At 38.7% G+C, this 16,764-nt stretch overlaps 1 protein-coding gene across 5 annotated transcripts in view; it reads left to right on the top strand.

Annotated features, from left to right (window-relative positions):
* Window positions 1-16,764, top strand: part of LEKR1 (leucine, glutamate and lysine rich 1) — a 97,005-nt gene that overhangs the window by 41,723 nt on the left and 38,518 nt on the right. For 3 of the 5 annotated variants that reach the window (XM_074834384.1, XM_074834382.1, XM_074834381.1), the window contains one exon: window positions 6,188-6,402. In XM_074834384.1, coding sequence (XP_074690485.1) covers window positions 6,188-6,402 — 215 coding nt within the window. Of the gene's footprint in view, window positions 1-1,726; window positions 1,791-6,187; window positions 6,403-16,764 lie in introns of those variants that run through there. The other 2 variants (XM_074834383.1, XM_074834385.1) reach the window with 2 other exon arrangements.

Here is a 16,764-nt window from a genome sequence, read left to right as displayed (position 1 = left end):
TTCAAAGTCCTGTTGTCATGTACCTCATGAATGCTTCTTAAGATGATGTTCACGATTTGCCCACTGAGATTTTCAGTATTTGGCTACAGAATTTTTAACTTCTAAATTTTGTTGGCATAACTCCAGCTATGTGAATGTTCTGAGTGGCTGTAATATGCTTGGGAAATGTTAGGAAATACCTACTTACTTTTGGTATAAGCCCACGTGTTATAGCCTAAAGCGATGGAAAGCTCTCAACAGTGAACCAGGTAGCCATGGACCCGTAGTTGGTTTAGGAAAACCAGTTCCCAGATAGCAAAGGCAGCCTGCTTTGTTACCACTGTGTACTGTGGTACCAGAGCATTTTTGACAGCAGATCTTCTGAACTTGGATAATGACCTTCCATTCCTAGTGGGAGAATTCTGGAGTCACTGGTGGTCACCTCAGGCAGCAGAGGATTTTGATCTCTTGCTATACTCGTAAGACTAGGGCTGCATTCACTGTATTCTAGCTTTTCTCATAAGGTTGGGGCTGTATTCACCATATTCAGGCTTTTCTGTACCCTTTCTCAACTGGCAGCCAAGCACGCTGCTAGGAGTTGGAGGGATTGCAGCATCCCTTGCATCACAGGCAGTTGGGTTGCAGCTACGAGGGGCTTCCCAACTGTTGCAACTACGGATGCAAGAAGTCAGTATCGTCAGGCAGAGATATGGTTAACAATGGGCTAAATGATCTTTTGTCTGGCAGGCATGGCATTTTTGTTGCAGTGTCCTGCAGTTCAGTTCTCAGCTCTGCGTTGCGCTGAGTTGGAGTGTGCCCTAACACATCCCAGAAGAGGTTACGAGTACCAGTAAGGTCTGCACGGCCTGTTGGACATGTGTTAGATATTTGCAGGGCTTGTGTGAGTGTGTGTGGTTACTAGCAGTGCAACACAGTCTTTTATGATTCATTAGTCTGCTTTATTCACAGGCAGGAAAAAATTAAAGCTACCTGAAATCCGAGTATTATTTCCTGTCGTGACAAACTGATTATTTCAGGGCATGTTTTGAATGAAGCTTTTGAGAGCAGGACATTCTGTTTTTACTACAAGCATATTTCTACACTATTCATATGTATTCAAAGCAAGTACTGTGATTTTTATGTTGCAACTGCTATTTTATGGAAGTGGAGCAAATAATTATGTATGCAGCATGGCTTAGCATTACAATCTGTATTACTTTCTGAGTAGATGCTGACTGAAAACTTGACTCAATAAACTTTTTTTTAAAAGAAGTGATGTTTCTCCTGAGGATCTTAAAAATCTTTCTTTGAATAAAAAAAAGATCAATTTCAATCAAATAACTCTTCGGTTTTGCATATACAGCAGAAGGCTCTGCTTTCTTCCTAGAAAATCAGTTGTGTGGTTTGAGTAATGATTTATTTTTCTGTAATAGAGATTGGCTAGTTTGTCAGGAGAGGGACAAACAACATGAGAGAAATGAAAATAGTATGGGAGAGGAGGAGTAAACCAAAAAGAAAGTAGATTCAAATAATAAGGTAGAATCAAGTAACAGTAGAATAAAACAATCAATATACAGAAATAATTTAAGAGCACCCAGCTGCAGCATAATGTTGTTGTTTTTTTTTTTTTTTTTCTTGAGTTGTATGTATTGTTCGGCTACAAGTGTCATTCGGACAAATACAGGGTTTTTTGTTATTTGGCCAGTCCTTGCTAAAGCGGTCTCAGTCCTGACAGATCAACTGGGGAGGGAGGAAGAGCTGCTACTCCTGCGTTATGTGCCTGAGCAGCACCGGGTGATGCAAGGAGGATGGTGAGTGCCGCAGTTCCCTTAGGCTCTCCCTCCCCTGCGCTGTAAAATTAATGTACAAGGAATACATCTGTGCTCATGGCTCTATGTTTTTATTTCAGCGATGCACAGAAACATATTCAAAGCTTTTTTTTTTAAAAAAAATCATTAATTGAGGACTTAAGTTCTGGCTTTTAAGAGTCATGGCTATTTATTAGCTGCTTGTAACAGACTATTTCTAGCATAAGCGATCCATATGCTGGATGTTGTAATACCAAGGCACTGCTAAGTGAGAAAGTAGATCGTTTTTCTTTTAACAAGAATTTATCTCTTTATCGTGGTAGTTTTTGTGGGTGGAATCTGAAATACCACAGGAGAAGAATAGCAGTGCACAAGCTGATGCTCCCTGTAGTTATTTGGTGAAGTTGAAATGATACAAATTCCTGTCTTGTCATTCAAAAGGCTAAAAATGGTCCAGACCACCAAAGCAATTTTTTTCTTTTTTCTTTTTTTTTTCCTTATAACTTATGCTCTACAGATGCTTACGGTACTGAGTCAGACAGATGTAATTTGAGTGACTATCCATCTTGGCTCAGTTCTCCACTTGCCCTTGGTAGCTAAAGAAATCTGTGTAACCATGGAATAATATTATTTCTTCCAAAACCGAATGCAGCTCTGAGTTAAAACTACTCCCACAGATGCTGTAGTGGAACAGCTGCTGGAATATCACAGCTACCTTGCGATACGGTTTGTTCTGGACATGGCTCTCATCCCTTATAGCATCTGGTGTAATGTGTATCTGAACTGTAGCTCAAAATCTTAAGGAGCAAATATCTTCCTAGTTCAAGCACTCTGTCCTCAGTTTATTTTTCTTTTTGTGTTATTGTGCATGCAGTACAGTTGTGCTAACTCATACAGCAGAGTTTTTTTAGTATCCTTCTGCTGCAAGTCCTGTTTGCCTTGAGTTTCCCTGTCCAGGCTGACCAAAACCACAATATTAAAATTACCTTCTGTTTGTTTTTTTAATTCCTAATTGATTTTTTTCTATTCACTGCTTATTCTCACTACTAAGGACGTACACAGTCCCCTTTCTAGTTAGAGCTCTGATAGTTTCCTTTTCTATTCCTTCCAAACTCTGCTTTTCCCCTGATTTTTTTTTTTCTTTTTCTGCTTTTCATTTGAGAAGATGACAACAGTCTTTTGATCAAATGTAAATAGTGAAATACAGAATCTGAAAACATAAATCATTGTGTATGGAATACTCAGTGATCATATTATTCCAGGAAAGGTAGCTTTATAAGCATAAGAACTAAAGAAGATTTGTTTTCTACAGACTTTTGTGTAATGGTTGATCAACTTTGGTGTCTAAGATACAAGGTCTACTGGAATCTTTTCTCCTGGACAGACCATTTATAAAATGCTCTCCTGTGTGGATTATCTGATAGGGACTGCTCACACTGCAGAGTTTTCTTCAGGAGGGAACTTAGGAAGTCTTTCTTGCCTGCCTGGTTGTCTAAAACCTTTAGACACTTAAATGTTTCTGCCCTCTGTGTCAGAATTGGTTATAAATGACCAAACATTCTGGTTCACAAATTGTTGAAGGGTGGCAGCAGAGAAATACACACGTAGGTGAAGTAATGTATCTCTTGAAAACTGCAAAACCCCAAACCATTCCATTTGTAAGTAGTCTGCAAAGCTATAAAATGCTTTCTGGTTCTGACCTTTAAATTGGTGTAGCCCTAAGATTTGTCTTTATTTTGGCTGAATGAAATCAGCGTCTACAGCTTGGCAGCATTTCTCTGTACCTGTCTGTGTGAAGCTCCACTAACTTCTGAAAAATGTCCAACCAGCTCAGGAATTTCAGGAGATATTTTAAGTATCAATGAGGAGAACTCAAGTTGTGATGTTGCAATGCAGAAGAAAGGGGAGAAAAAAAGAAAAAAAAAAAAAAAAAAAAGAAGAAAAAGTCCTGCTTGTGATTTGACCTTTATGGGCAAGAGAGAGGAATCTTGGCTTTAGAATGAGAATTGAGATTAATGCGCCCCTTGCTCTGCCCAGTTCAGGCTTTGCTCTTTGGAGCTATTCACTTTCAACTGGGTCCTCTTAATTTTCTAGGTATATTGGGCATATACGTGTGCTGGATTTAAATCAGTTAGCTTGCTTATTGGTGTTAATCTACTGCAGCGTGAAATTTAGTTTGGGCTGGCTTGCCTGTTGAGCATCACTCAACCCATGCCAAACTCATTACTGGTGTTAGGAAGCTGCTACTTATACTACAGGTAGATATTTTAAAACTAGTTCAGTCTATATATGGCGTATTGCAGGATAATTGTGCGTGTACAGAAGCAAGGTTCTGATTAAAAGACAGAACTTTCTTTCCGTAGTGCAGTAATATAAAGCCTTAGGACTTTCCTGTGCTTTTTTGCCTACACAGCAAATACTTTAAAAATCCAACCTGCTCTGAAGTCCTTACAAGTTTTTACTTCACCTGAGGAATGGATGTGAAGAACGGGACCTGTTTCCTGCTAAGTCCAGATGGATAATATTTATTGTTCTATGACTTCATTTATTTTTAAGTTCGGTAATAAAATTGAATTTGAAAACGAAAAAGTTTTAGTACTTGCATAAAACATTTTCAGTTCAGGACCCCAATTGTTTATTTTGTTTTTAATCCTTGTACCCAGCGAAATTTCTGTTTATTTGAAAGACGGCAGTGGTGGTGCTGCAAGAGAGCACAATGTTCTTTTGGGGATAAGAGCCCCCCTCCTGTGCTCCTTATAACAGCTCATTTTGTCCTTTTTCAATATAGTAATTTTAGTGCTTTGGAACTTTATGGTAGTTATCCTGAATAACAGTTTCATATTTCCAAGCACAGTTTGCAGCTGCCAGGAAAAATAAACTTGCATTTTCAGCTCATTCAGAGCAACTGTAACTAGGGGCATTTTAAACTGGGGCAAAACTAAGAGATTGGAAAATAAAGCTTGGCCTGGTAATCCCAGGGCATCCTGAAATACCGTTTTTATCAAGCTATATTTAAAGTGCTGAAGTTTGTTGAATCATGGGATGAGTCTTTAGTTTATGATTTTTGAAAGCTGTTTTTCTTTCATCTAAGTATGATTTCTTTCAATTTATCCCAGTCTCAAAATGTCTTCCTTTTTCTTTTCTGTAAGTCAAGGGATTCTTATATTCTTTGACTTAAACCATTTGCAGTTTTCCAGCTTTCTGATTTTCATATGTCATTGTGTTAAAATCCTTGTAACAGTTGATAATTGCAAGAGGGGTTGAAGCCTGTTTTAAGCTCTCAATACACAAACACACACTCTTCCAGCTGCTACCCATTATTTATCTTTCATGTCTGCAAGCTTACCGATACCTTTTATATTTGTTACTTTGAGGTTGTCTCTTTAGCTGTACTATGAGTGTCCTCTGACCTAGTCTTAGTTCTAACCATCTCCTCTCAAATGCATTTATGCTGTGACTCAAGCACGGAGTAAGACCTGTCATGTTCAGGGGGCTGTGTTGGCAAGCAAATGCTTACATATCCCCTGCTGAAGTGTCAGACCTCCTCGAGTTGGTCTGGCTGATTTACTTACTCCATATCCATTTCTTGTGCAGGTTCAGTTCGGCATCGCTTGTAAACTGAGCATTTTTTTTCTGGAAGTGACAATTATTAAAAGACACAGTAATAACTGATATACTGAGTAAGGAGTACGTATCAAAGTCAGAGCACATCTACCTGTTCATATTTATGAAGCCTTGCTTACTGCAAAGCTTAATAATTTGATCACTTACAAAAGTACGTTTCTCAATTTAAGAAATGGTCTTTGAATTAGATATGTATTACGTACTCTGTATTTTTTTTAATCAGTGATTAATACTTATACATAGTAAATGGGTTACATTTTCCACCACACTCAAGTGCCATGGATGCTACATCATAATAATTAGTCCCTTAGTCATTTGAATTATTTTTGTAAAGATTGCTGGATTACGTAATTCTATTCGCTTTCCACTTTTCATCTTGCCTACTTCAGTTGGATATGAGTTGTCAAAAAATCACAGTAAATAACATTTTTCTGGCTCAGGTGATCCCAAATTCATTAAGGAGGTAACTTTGTAAAACACAGCATTTTATTTTAAATTAATACATCAAACATAATTCAGATGTACTTCAGTTTAGAATTCCAGTGGGAGTTCCCACATAGTAAATTGCGTAGTTGATATATCTCGTGAAGTTTCCAGTAAGCGAAAGTACTGCTATAGCTTGATTTGTTAAAGCAATAACATGATCTGATCATAAATGCTCCAGAGCAGTAAATGGTATCAAATACTCAGATTTATTATTATTATTTAGTGTCATTCAGGTGGGTTTTTTTGACTCCTTTCTTACAAATAATTTTACAATTTTTATTTTTTTCTAGATGTCCCGGGACGAGACAGTGTGTAAATACTGTGGAATCAGCTATTTGATACTTCATGAATTTAAGGTGATGGAAGAAAAAGTGAAAGCAATGGAAAAAGAGATTAAATTTTATGAAGGAAGTATAGAACGTGAAAAAGGACTTCAAGCAGAATTGCAGTCTCTTTACCAAGACCTTGAACACTATCGAGCTGACAGTGAGTCAAAAACAGAAAGGTCAGAGCACATTATCTAGTCTGATGTTATTCTTGTGTATGTGTATTAGGTAATTTAATTCCAAAGAAGTTTAAAATACAAGTAAGATTTGTCTCTTGTTAGATGTAACATATATACTGTAATACTTGATTTAAATCATCTTTTGTCATATTCTCTGGAAGCAAGTTTTAAATTCCTTAATAGTTTAGAAACAGTCAATATATTTAAAGTGAAAAAAGCCAGAAGATACACACTCCCGAAGGGAAATGATCAAATATTTCATCTTATTTTGTAATAAAATTTTAGTAATTTTAATTAAATTCCACAGTATCGGGAGTTTCACAGTTCTGAAATTTTTACTTATCATCTCATAGTAACATGGTAAAGAATTCTCAGGGTAAGAATGCTGGTAAGCTTACAGTTCACTCTCTGAAGGGATGGTATGGAATATTAAAGCAATTATGAAAATCTTGGATACTGCTTGTGGCATTGATCCTCAGAAACAGGAGCTTGCAAATGCTTGTTGGCAGGTATGTGAAGGTCCCAGTTAAAGGGGGAGTTCTGGACTCTTAAGAACTCTAGTAGTTAAGAGTAGACCTCAGAGCCACATTTATATTTTTAGGGCACAGTGATTAGAGCCTTTAAGTTGTTCTCTTTCAGCTCATACTTACAGGCTTTTCTGTGTTCTACTTTATCCCATCATGATAACTTTAAACTTAGAACAGGAAGTCATACTTCGAAAATATTTGTCCTTTTGATGGGCCTACAGCACAGCTTCCGTTCCTAAGCCTTCGGATTGGGGCACCAAATATACATTTTGGGGTAGACATGAGAAAACAGAGCATAAAAGGAAAGTTTGAAAGACTTTTTCCCCTCTGCCCACCCTTCATTCATAATTTCTAGTATTTTTCCTGTTCTTTGGGTTTGCAGTAAAGGGTGCAAACATAGCAACACCCAAACTAGGTTTAAAATACGCGGCCACTTCGCGTGCTCCAAGTGGTGTTATGAGGCAGCCCAGGCAGCAGCAGGGCCTGCGGAGCCTGGTGTCCTCCTCTGGTAGGTCTTGTGCCACCATAATTACAGAGTGTCATCAGGTTCTCAACCATGAACTTCAGGCTAGCTTGTTAGCTTTGATTGGTCCATCCTCAGCGGTTATTTATAATGTGTAAAGAACTTGGACTGAGGGGGAAATTGTTGTAGTCAATATGAATGGTTTATGATATAATTAGCAGTATGAGTGATTTTTTTTTTTAGTCTTATTTTACTGGAGGATTTCTGGTTCCTAATTAACCTTCTGTTGCTTTTAGGCTGTTTTACAACACCATGACAGTATAACAAATTTCATAGTAAGAAACTGTATATTTTCTGCACTGTTCTGTGAAAGAAATACAAGTGTTTTGGCCTCCCAAAGTTGAACAAAACGCATGTATCTTGTAGATCGCTCATTGTTTCTTGCAATATTTTTTCTATTTGAATTGAACAACCTTTACCCCCCCAATATTCAATGTTTTCTTTGGTTTAACATTGTGTTTTTGAAGAGGGCATTTGCTCCTTGTTCCTTTAATGGCTCTGGGTGGCAGTGACAGTGGCAGTATTTAGTGTGTTACCAAGTGCAGTGACAGCACATTCTTCTTGTGGAGGATCATTTGCCAGAGGTGAATTTAAAATTTTCGTTTAGCTTTTTTGAAGTAAAGCTGGAACAGTTAATAAAAATTTTATCGCTGCATTTTTTTCCCCTAAGGCTCAACTTGATTTAAAACCTGCTGAAATCCACTGGAATACTTTCAGTAGGCTTTCATTCAGGCCATAAATCAACTATTGTGCCTTGTTAAGTAACTTGTCTAAATAGTCCTTATCTCCTCTTTACTATCCTGGGCCTCTCTTGTTACCTTGTGCTGTTGGCATAAACTAACTATTCGACATACTATCTGCTGGTCCTTGCAAGGCTGACAAATCCTTCCTCCCAAACTGCAAATGTTTATCAGAAGTCAAATATGCTTTTTTTTTTTTTTTTTAATCTGATAGACCAAGAGATTTAATCTTTCTTGTTAGTTGCAGACTGTTTCATTTTTATATTCCTTTTGGGTTAAAGTATTGCTGTTGTTTGTATCTGTGGTTAACCTTGAAAGCTACCTGGGAACCTGAACTTTTGCAGAAATTAGTTACCTACCCTTTAGGATTTTGTCAGAAGAAGGGGAACTAACCGTCGTGCAGTTAACTACACTGATTCGATTTACCTATCAAGTCTTATTCCGTGTCAAAACCACTTTAATTCCAGAGTACGTGCGTGAGAGCTATTCCTGAAGGGCCGTGGCTAACTTGAAATAGCTATGCCAGTTGACACACGTGCCCAACGGAGTCAGGCTCTGCAGCTGGTACTGCGTCGTGCTCTGGCTACTGTCTGCCAGAGCAGTGATTCATGCTTAGTTAAGCTAAAGCGCTGGTGTGGCGTTCCACTAACCATTTTTGGTCTGTTACCTATTGAAACATGTTAGTAACAGGCACTTTCACTGGGGGCTTCCTTCTCTAATTCACTGGAGATACAGGTATGGCTGGATTTAGCCATGTCTCTGTGTGGTGCCTCCCCAGACTCCCTGAGTCCCTATAGCTGAGTTTATGAACAGGTTTTCTCTAGCATTTATTAAGAGGTTTTCTTTTGACACTTGTGACACTGCATGAGGGGTACACCGTGTTTGTGGTGTGAATTTTGATAATTCTTGCAGCAACATCCAATCTAAGAAATGTAAAATAGATTTAAATACTAAAAATGCTTTTTAAAGGTATAGTAGTGCAGAATATCATGAGCATGACAAGGAGCAAAACATTTTTTACGATGTTCAGACATGTGAAGAGGTGTTTAAGTACCACTTAGCAAGTCCTGTGTTAAGATCCCTTGTAAATAGATTTCTGAAAACCTTTTTACAAGTTTAGCAGGAGTTACTTGTTGGTTACTACCATAAGACTTATGCTCCTGAGTCATGCATGTAGATATTGATAATTTAATCCATAAATAATAAAATCTTAAAGATAATGTAGACCTAACATGTTAACTTGTGGAAACTTTATTTTTCCATATTTGTGCTTTTGTGTGTGTGTTTTCTTGAGTTTTTTAGTTCCCACCACAATGGCAAAATTTAATACCGTGGAAAATACTTGGTTGTTGAATTTGCCTAAAATAAATCTTCCTTTTTGCAACATGATTGCTTAGGAAAGCAACAGCAACTGCCTGGCTTGGTAAAGTCTAAACTTGTAATAAAACACCGAAGTGACTGGGCAGTGATAACAGGACACTGCTCTACACTTTGCTACCAACCTACACAGCAGTTTGGTAGAAATGACGTGTGGTTTCTTGTCCTAGGAGACTGAAAATGCTGGAAATGGGGAGTGGAGCGTGCTTTAAGAACTGTGTCACCATTTTAAAAATAGGTTTTGAAGGGAAAGAACACAAGGCAAAAAGGTCACTTCAATAGAGTGGGGTTTTTTTATATGTCTGTTTCTGTTGAAGTGGAGTTGAGTTGGTGTAAAAAATTGCTGAGATCCAGATCTGGATGAAATAAAGAGGTAAAGAGCTAACCTCTCCTTTTCCAAATGTGGTTCAGGGCACACAGCTGGTTATTCTATACCATCATATGTGGGTAACTTGGGAGTTTGCACATTTTTTTGACCTTTTTAGAAAGCATGACTAATGAACAGAACATTATAACCACTGCAGCACCGTAATGTATTTTCAGAGTGACACTGGTGTAGCATCTAACACAGAAGAAACAACGTGAAGTAGTAAATGAGTGTTCCTCATCCCGCTGCAGATGTTCTGTGTGAGCCTCAGGTGTATGCTCTGTCTGCGGGTGCTTGGAAGAGACAAGTAACTACAGCAGGCTGCCAGGAGGTATCAGCTGCACAGGGCGCTCGGGGAGCCCCTGCGTTTTGCACGCATCGTGTCCCAGCAAAAGGAAATAACCTAGTGGTTTCCCATTGTAGGGAAAATATAGAGCACATAAGTGCTGGGATTTTTCTGGCTTTTTCTGTGTTTAATCCCGCTTTTAGGTAACTCAAGTTGCAGTGTTTAGAAGTGCACGAGAGCTGGTTTGTACTTGGAAATGCCACGTGTGGGGGAGTTTTCTGAAGAGAGGATATGAAGTTTACCAAGAAAGAGCGCCTTCAACTTTTTTTATTTAATCTGTTTTGTAAATAACATAACAGTACATACTTCTCTAATTAGTTACATGATAATTTTAGGGTGTACTTACTAATCGGGAAGAAGCAGAATTTTGTAGAATGCCGAAGTGATTTAACATGTTCTTTTTAATAGTTGCAAACTGATCTGTATATTTTGCCCTGATGGTATCATCATGATGCCTCGGGTATGGCTCAGGCTTGTGCAGAGAGCCAGCAAAAGGCCTAACAGGGTTTGTGGGACCCAGGTCCTGTGTTCACCTTCTATGCAGCAATGAACTTCACTTTTATACTTAAAAAAAATCACTGACAAATCTTGCACAGTCTTAGAAAGCCAATCAGCACAGTGCTTTGGGGAAATAATCTCTCGCTGTTAGATTCTTAGGTAAACTTTGTTGAAGCTGGTGTCTTCCCAGCAGGATACGTGCTTCTTGCCACTGGCAAGTGACAGCTCAGTCCTAGTCTTGATGTGTTAAAATTGGGGTGGTTCTAGTTTTGACAAGGTTTTTTTCTATTAACATGATAAAGTGCCAATTAATAAAGTAAAACAAATTTGTTCATGGAGATATTTCAGAAGAGTGATTCGAGAGGTGTAAAACTGGAGTAATGCTCAACCTTCTCCCAAGTTCCTGATAAAGTGAACTTTCTTCTGGTGAAACAAAATTCCTTATCTGGAAGAGGCTGAAACAGCAGTCAGTGGAAAATGCAAAAGGCAACGCGAAATCTGCATTTTTGCTTCCGTGCATACTTTTCATGTATATTTCATTAAAAATATTTTCATATTTAATAGGTAAAATTAAAATTTGAAGTTCCATTTTAAAAGTTACCGCAGTTTTTGGCATCTGAGAACGGTGCCACATACTGCAAAAATGGCTTTGAGAGGTGTTTACCAACAAGAAAGCTCCAGCAAAGATTCCAATCAGTCTAGGTGTGCCTCTGGGAATGGCTAACTTTTCCCAGGAAAGTAAAGAGTCGTTCATCTCCCTCAGTGCAGGTTTTTGCATTAGGCATGTGTTTTCAGCTCTTTCCCTGCTTATTTTATGAACTTTATATGCCACAGATCTTGAGGTTTTCCAGTTTCAGTGCTCACAACCGTCTGCAATTGCAGGGATTAGTTCCTCTTACACCCTCGCGTGGTTCCAAGCCCGAGTCCCTGCACAGCCTCACGTACAATGGCAAAGGCCATATTTACCCATTTCCTCGGGAAGCAATTGGCAGGTCGGTGTATAACTTAACTCGTTGTGGACAGCACAGTTGCATGTGAGAGATGAAAGTAATGCTTAGATCCTATTTTACTGTAACCTGGTTATGGTATTCATAAATTGTCAGAGAATTGAATTTGTGTTTAATACCCTGTATTGCACATCGCATATAAGAAAACGATGTGATGCATGTTTGTTTAGGTTTTTTTCCTTTCCTCTAATTTGTCCACACTCTAAGCTCAAGTTAAAACTTTGAATTGCTTGGGTATGGTGAGTTACTATCCGTTTTACGACTGCTGGTAAAAGCAAGAAAGGCCCATCAAGAAGTTTTTAATAAAATAATTTTTTGTGCCTCTGTTTACCTCCACTTTATAATTTAATGTGAGGTTTGTAAGCTTCATCCATAATTGTAAAATTATTCTGGGCATAACTGCAAAGCCTTAAGCAGTTTCATAATTCACAGGGGTTCTGCTTTATTATCTTTCGAAGTGAAATTTGAAAGCTTTGTGGTTATTTTCTGCAGAAGGTTAATACATTGTGTGCATGTGTATACAGGACAAGGTGTCACGTTCTGGAGTTTTCTGTGGCCATGTAGCAATGAAACTTGGACAGGACCAGAGGGTAAACTCAGGCTGATCCTTAAATACAGTGACACCTATTTTCTTTTCTGGTTTTGGCTACCTCTTGCACTCTGCTTTTAAGACACCCAAAATGGGAAGGTGGCTACCCAGAGAAAAATCTGGGGTAAGCTCTTTTGACCATGGCTGGGTTCTGAAGGATTCTCTAGTAAAGGGAAGAGGTGAGTATAGGATGGATGAAGGTCACTTGCTTCTCTAGATCACTGGGCTCTGTGGATTTGGAGGTCAGGGAGCCTCTCCTCAGAGGGAGGATATGGAAAAAGATTTCATGTTTAGCAAGAAAGAAGTAATGAAAAAATGGGTTTACTTGTGACTGTTTTAGAATTCAGAGGAAAAATTTAGTTTCCATTTGCATTCAAAGATGTAATAATGTATGTAACAGAGTTGGCTTCATCAGCAAGACACTTGTCTAGTTTGAAAAAACTCCAAACACATACAATGAAATATATTTGTATTATGTTAGGAAAACACAGTGTATTGTCTTCATATAAATCTGTGGTCTCTACTGTACCTGCAAAGTCTAGAAACTAAGAAAATTTCTACTCGGGAAGTATATTTTGAACATACACTTTGAGGAAACTTCTAGTTGAATTTGCTGGCGCAAATTTGTAGTATAAGTGAAAAGTCACCTATAAGTTTGCATTGACACCATTTCTTTTTTTATGCAATTATCAAATTACTCATAACTGTAATCTCTTTTTTTTTAAACCAAATCCGTGTAATTCCACTGACTTCTAAGAAGCTATTCCTGAGTTACACTGCTCTGACAGTACTGAGTGTGATTGCTGTGACTGAGATTGTGTAAACTGTAATTACTGTAGATGAAATTGGTAGCTGGATTGGTAGCTCTGGGAAATTAAATCTTGGGTTTCTTCAGAGAGAAATTTTGAAGTGCGTGTGACAAGGCAGTCATCTTTCTATCATTGTCTTTCAGACCTATTCCAGAGATTTACCTTTGCTGGAGCAAAAATTATCCAGGCTGACTTCATAATACATCTTATTTCTGCTGAGATAGTAAAGATGGATAACAATTAATGCAAGATTTGAAATGACTGTCAGCCTACATGAGACTTGATAGAGACCTTCACAAAGAGCCTCATGATTGGTTGTCAGAGATAATTTTCATTTGCTGTCAAATTGGGCCGTATGCTAACCTGCAATCAGGAGGTGAATGATTCTGTAGTGGCACGTGAAAACTATTAAATAGTTTTGTCTTGGATAGTCTGTGTTGAACAGAACATAAAAAAAGACAATTATGAAGAGTTTGTGGATGATGTGATGTGCAGTGAGTTTTACTGTGCGATTTTAGACGTATTCTATGCCACATTTATGAATGAATACTCAGGTGCTTCGCAGGGATGCACACTGACTTGTCTACTGGAAGGAATGCAACATGTTGAAATGAAAACGAGCCACTACTGGCTCTGAGCAGGTCTGAGGGTTTCATGGGGCTGAAAACACTGCAGTGAGACTTTTTTTTCACTGACAGTACATTCCAGCCTCCTCTCTGCATACTGTCCCTGCTGACTCCAGGCAACTAGGGGTGCAATTGCTTGTTGAGGCTTAAGCGGGTCCTCCTGGGACTCGTGGAGAGGCTGCGCACCGCGTTGTCTGCGAGGGTGGTTTCTTCTGAGCTTAACTTCTGTGAAACGCGACGTCTTAAATTCGAACAAACATGGTAATTGCTCTTGTCATTACTTTTAGGACAATGAGTGTATTTGTTTGCTGGCAAGAATCCCTTGCAACTACTTCTTTATTTTCTCATGCTATTCTTTTTGTTGTCAGCACTGGTGGTTGACATGTTATAATTCAACTCCCACTCTGGGCAGGCTTCCTCCTGTATTCACTGAGAAAGTATGCTGGCTGCAAAGATTGGATGTTAATTTTCACAGTTCATGTGAACCATAGGACAGAGGATGAGATCAGTATGTTCTCACGACTCTCTCGTAATGCCAGCATTTAATGATCCATTGAACTTTTTCCTTTGTGCTAAATAACATGTTTATTTTTTTTCCTCCTTATGGTGATGATGGTAGACAGAGAACAACTGTCTTGCCTTCTCCACCTGCTCTTTTGTTTGCCAATGACCAGAACATACTGATAATGTCCCTTTGCACTCTGAGGCCGCAGTCCTGTGCTAACCTCATTATATCAGATCTCTGGAATGGAAAGAGGAAGAAAAATGTGTCTGTACTTATTTGCAAGTTTCTTTTTTAAACCAAAAGGTCTCCAAATACTGCCCTTTCTGGAATGAGTAAGAATAGAAAATGAGCATCCAGTTTTCCATGGATCCCAAAGTTTTGATTTGTTGTTGTTCAGTGATAAATCACCACTTTGTTTTCCTCAAGGTATAGTTAACAGAATATATCATCTGCAAAAATAGATTTGAATTGATGTAACTGTTAAGGGGATGGCTATTTCCTCATTAGTCAGTGGCACCAATCTGATTCTGCTCCCAAATGCAGTCAAACAGATTTTATTCTCTCTCCTCCTGCCCTCCACCTCCAAGAAATTTATGGGTAGGTATGGGTAAATTTTCCTAGCAAGGCAATGCCAGAAATTTCTTCCACTTTTTTATTCTTTTTTTCCCCAGTGGTCATAGTTGATCCCAAACAACTTGTTTTTTAACTACCTGATGTTCAGTTTGGGTTTTGGCAGAGCTCTACAGATCCAAGTTGCTTTATCAGGACTAATATTTTTTTAAATCTGCATTTTGTTGCAAATATAGATAATCTATTTGATAACAGTAACGAATGCACATTAATATTATGGCTTAATTTTTATATACTTTTTTTTTTACTATAAATCATTCTCCTTTTCTTTTAATTTTTAAAATTGAAGCAAGGGCTGATGCAATGCTTCTGCCATCCTTTGATTTTGTAAAATATTTGTTGATTCAAATATTATTTATTTACTCGTGACAATGAGTCACCAGTAGACAAACAGATCGTTTACTCTGCTTGCAGTAGGTGAACAGTAAGTGTTGAAAGCTTACAAAGGGACTGGTTTTTAACAGTTGCATATTGTGGTAGCTGTGCTTTTGGAGATGGAAGAATATATTAGAATGGTTATCTACAGCTAATAGAAAAGAAAGAAGTTATACTGAAAACTGGTAGTGATGTGCTGTGTGGTATTCTTTCTGTGCATGTAACAAGGAAGGGAGTTGGAATCCACTGTTATTCCCGTACAGTTCCATTAATTTCATTACAATTGTGGGAATAAGTCCCAAGTTGTTGAAAGAACAGTGTTTAAAATGTATTTATTTACACTATGATAGCTGTGCTTGAAAAATAAATGCGTTGGAACCGCTGCTATAATCAAAAAGTTCAAAAGGTAAATTTTAGAAGCAAAGAAGAACTTGCAGGTCAGCTGTCTGCCCCTTTGAGCTGGGCAGCTGCCTGTGCTGTGGCTTTGAGTCCAGCATGAAGGTGGGTCATGGAGGGAGACCAGCGTGTGCAGCTGTGCACATCTGGGCTGTGACGGAAAGCTCCCAGTGCTTCCTGGGGGCCACCCTCCTCCTCCTCACCTGGGAGCAGGTGATGGGAGTAAAAGAAATACTGGTCGGTTGTCCTGTGTCTTATCACGGGGCTGGTATTTTTTGTCAAAATACACGTACAAAACTTGAAGCAATTAAAATGGGGAAAGCCCCTGTTGGATCAGTCTCATCTGATGAGGTTTTGTTCCCCCTTTTTCTGGTGGGACGCACTGGGGGGACAGAGCGAAACCCCTTCTCCTGGCTGGGTGGCTGATGCAGGGGCTGGTTAAGGCTGTGAAACAAGCTGTGAGTCTGCAGCGGTGAAAGAAATTTTTTTTCCCCCCCCACTTTATACTTATTACACATCTCAAGTTGAAAATTCTTGTACATAACCATGAGCATGTATCATCTGTTTCTGATCACTTTTCCCCCAGCACAGATACTCTACTTCTGCCATGTCATAATCTCATTTAAATAAGTATAATTGAAGCACAGATGTGGCAAATGTTAATTTGCACTCTTAAGAGGAGGGCGGGTACACAATGTATTTGTGAGTCCTGATAACAGTAAGATTTTCTTTCCCAATCCCAGATTTAGGATCTTTTTTTTGGTGTTGGATTTGAAATAAAATGCTGAAAGTTGTCACCCGCACTGTAATTTAAAAACCCATTACGTGCTGTTGTGATGAAGCACCCTGGAAGATGGAGGAAGCATGAAAAAACTTTTCAATTTCTTAAAGGCAAATACTTTTAGTGGGTGTTGTGCCAGTGTTTCCTTTGCTCCTCTTCTGTAAGATGATTGGTGCAGACGTCCGGAGGGGCGTTGGGAGAGGGAGGGGAACCCAAGGAGAGCTGGGGCTTGGACAGGAGCCCGACACCCCGCCAGGATTTGTCAG

The sequence above is a fragment of the Strix aluco genome, chromosome 9 (genome assembly GCF_031877795.1).
Source record: "Strix aluco isolate bStrAlu1 chromosome 9, bStrAlu1.hap1, whole genome shotgun sequence".
NCBI lineage: Eukaryota > Metazoa > Chordata > Aves > Strigiformes > Strigidae > Strix > Strix aluco.
Note: the sequence above shows the minus strand (reverse complement) of the source record. Positions and strands in the feature narration are given on the sequence as shown.